The 2,219-nt window shown below is 31.1% G+C and overlaps 1 protein-coding gene across 1 annotated transcript in view; it reads left to right on the forward strand.

Moving 5' to 3' along the window:
• Trdn (triadin) overlaps positions 1-1,934 on the forward strand; it is a 101,672-nt gene extending 99,738 nt beyond the window's left edge. The window contains exon 9 of the mRNA XM_013035108.1: positions 1,840-1,934. Within this exon, the coding sequence (XP_012890562.1) occupies positions 1,840-1,934 (95 nt within the window). The remainder of the gene's footprint in view (positions 1-1,839) is intronic.
• Positions 1,935-2,219: the final 285 nt, after the last annotated feature.

The raw sequence follows: 2,219 nt of genomic DNA on the forward strand, positions 1-2,219 counted from the left end.
TTCTTCTTCTTCTTCTTCTTCTTCTTCTTCTTCTTCTTCTTCTTCTTCTTCTTCTTCTTCTTCTTCTTCTTCTTCTTCTTCTTCTTCTTTTTTTTGAGAAGCTTTTGGATAGGCTTCTTCCAAAAGCAGAAAGGCTCAATTTTGCTCTGTCCTTAAGCAAGTGAAGCACAAACACTGGGGACTGCCAAAAACCTGTCCTTCCTAGAAATGCTACACATTATTGAGGTCAGGGATAATGACAGATAAAAAATGGACGTTTTAACTTAAACTCTCTCAACCTTCTTAATTTAAAACATTTAAAATATATTCCTCTCATGTTTCCATTGATATCTTGATGCCACTGAAAAGCAGCAACACAATATTACTCATATATAGCTAAAATCTTTTAAATATTTACCTGAATGATTTTCAAATTGGAAAAGAAAAGCTATTTGAGTTCACCATTGATTGCCTTCTTCAAATTAGAAGCTCTTTGGACTGTTAGTAATTTAAGTGAATGAGCTTTGAAGCCAAAAATGGTTGGTATAATACATATAAGCATGGTGCTTTGGAAATAATTCAGATCAAGTTATAAAGTTTCATTACACTGTCAACATTAAGAGGAAACTGAAATATGACTTTTGCCCAACATTTTAACCACACATTATAACTTTGAAATTAACATTTCAATTACTATTTGTCTTTCATAATAAAAGATAGACCTTAACTTTTACATTAGACATACATAAAAAAAAAAACAAAAAACAACCCCCCCCCCACAAAACCTTCCTTTACTGTCCTGGGAAGCTGTAGACCAATTAGAAACCATTTGGAAAGTAAAAAAAAATGAAGAATCATTTTCACATTTGGCAGATATAGTCTTTTAAAACACATTTGGGGAAAAAAAACACATTTGGGGATCCTTAGCCTTAACAACTTTGTTGTTTATTTTTGTTTGTTTGTTACACATGATTTGAAGCCATCAGAATGTGTCATGCTGAATAAAATCAATAAACTTTTAAAATCCTAATTCTCCCTTTGATTTGGTGGATTAATAAAATTCCTAATCTAGGCATATTAAATGTAAACAATCAAATGTAAAATTTATTTAATGTGCATGGTGCAAAGATGCTACAGAGAACCTTAGAAGCATCTTCCATTGAGAATTGGCTTTTCCCTGACCAGGAATATGTAGAATTTTGTGGGAATATAAAGATCAGTGTAACATCTTTAGAAGAGGGAGTAAAGTCATAGCAATTTCTGAAATCAGGAAGGCTACATACTGCTCAAGATCTTAAAATTACTTTGTGAAGATTACGCAACTAATTAGCCAGTGCCATCATTTGATGTTATTACTATATTCTCCCTGATTTCTTCTCGATTTAAAGAGCATTTCCACACAGAAGTTGCAAAGGCGTTCACCTCCTGCAGGCAGTTTAGAGGGAATAATCCATACTTCATTTAGACAACCAGCAGAGGGTATAGGAGTGAATACTGGGCAAAACACTTATAGCCAGAAAACAATTTTCTTTTGTAAAACTTGTGCTTCATTATAACTTTACAAAAGGACAAAAAAGAATAATTACTTTAATATGATAAAAAAGAGTTGGATTTTAAAATATACTATATTACTCTAAACTACTATGTTGCAATATTGGTGGTTATTTTTGTTTGGCAATAAATGAAAAGGTGTGTTTACTATGTTTTTATCCCCTTTATTTTTCTAAGAGTACAAATTATTTCTTCACAGAAAATATAAATTAAATCAAATAGAATTATATCATTCTTTTCTGTTAAATCATTTCTTCTTCTAAAGAAAAATGTTGATGACATTTTTTTCATTTTTTTCTATTCTGTCAGATCAGTATGCATTCTGTCGATATATGATTGACATGTTTGTCCATGGGGATTTAAAACCAGGTATTCCAAACAAGTCTTGTGATTGTCTGTTTTAATAGTCTTTGCTTCAGTGACTGCTGGCTTTTTTATGTACTAAACTGTATATTTCATTAAAAAATCTGCATAATGCATGAATAGATATAAAGTCAACCAAAAGCAGAAATAATAACTGGCATTAGGACTTTCAATTTTGCTTTCAGTCACTGCATGGCCTATTGCAAATGAAGTCAGCTGAAAGCTAAAAATATGCTAATCTCTTCATATATAAAAATGCTAATATCTTTAATAACATCTTGGAATAAAGCCATGAATTATTTTATTCCTGGTAAACTTAGAAGAAA

Source organism: Dipodomys ordii, unplaced genomic scaffold, assembly GCF_000151885.1.
Source record: "Dipodomys ordii isolate 6190 unplaced genomic scaffold, Dord_2.0 Scaffold204, whole genome shotgun sequence".
NCBI lineage: Eukaryota > Metazoa > Chordata > Mammalia > Rodentia > Heteromyidae > Dipodomys > Dipodomys ordii.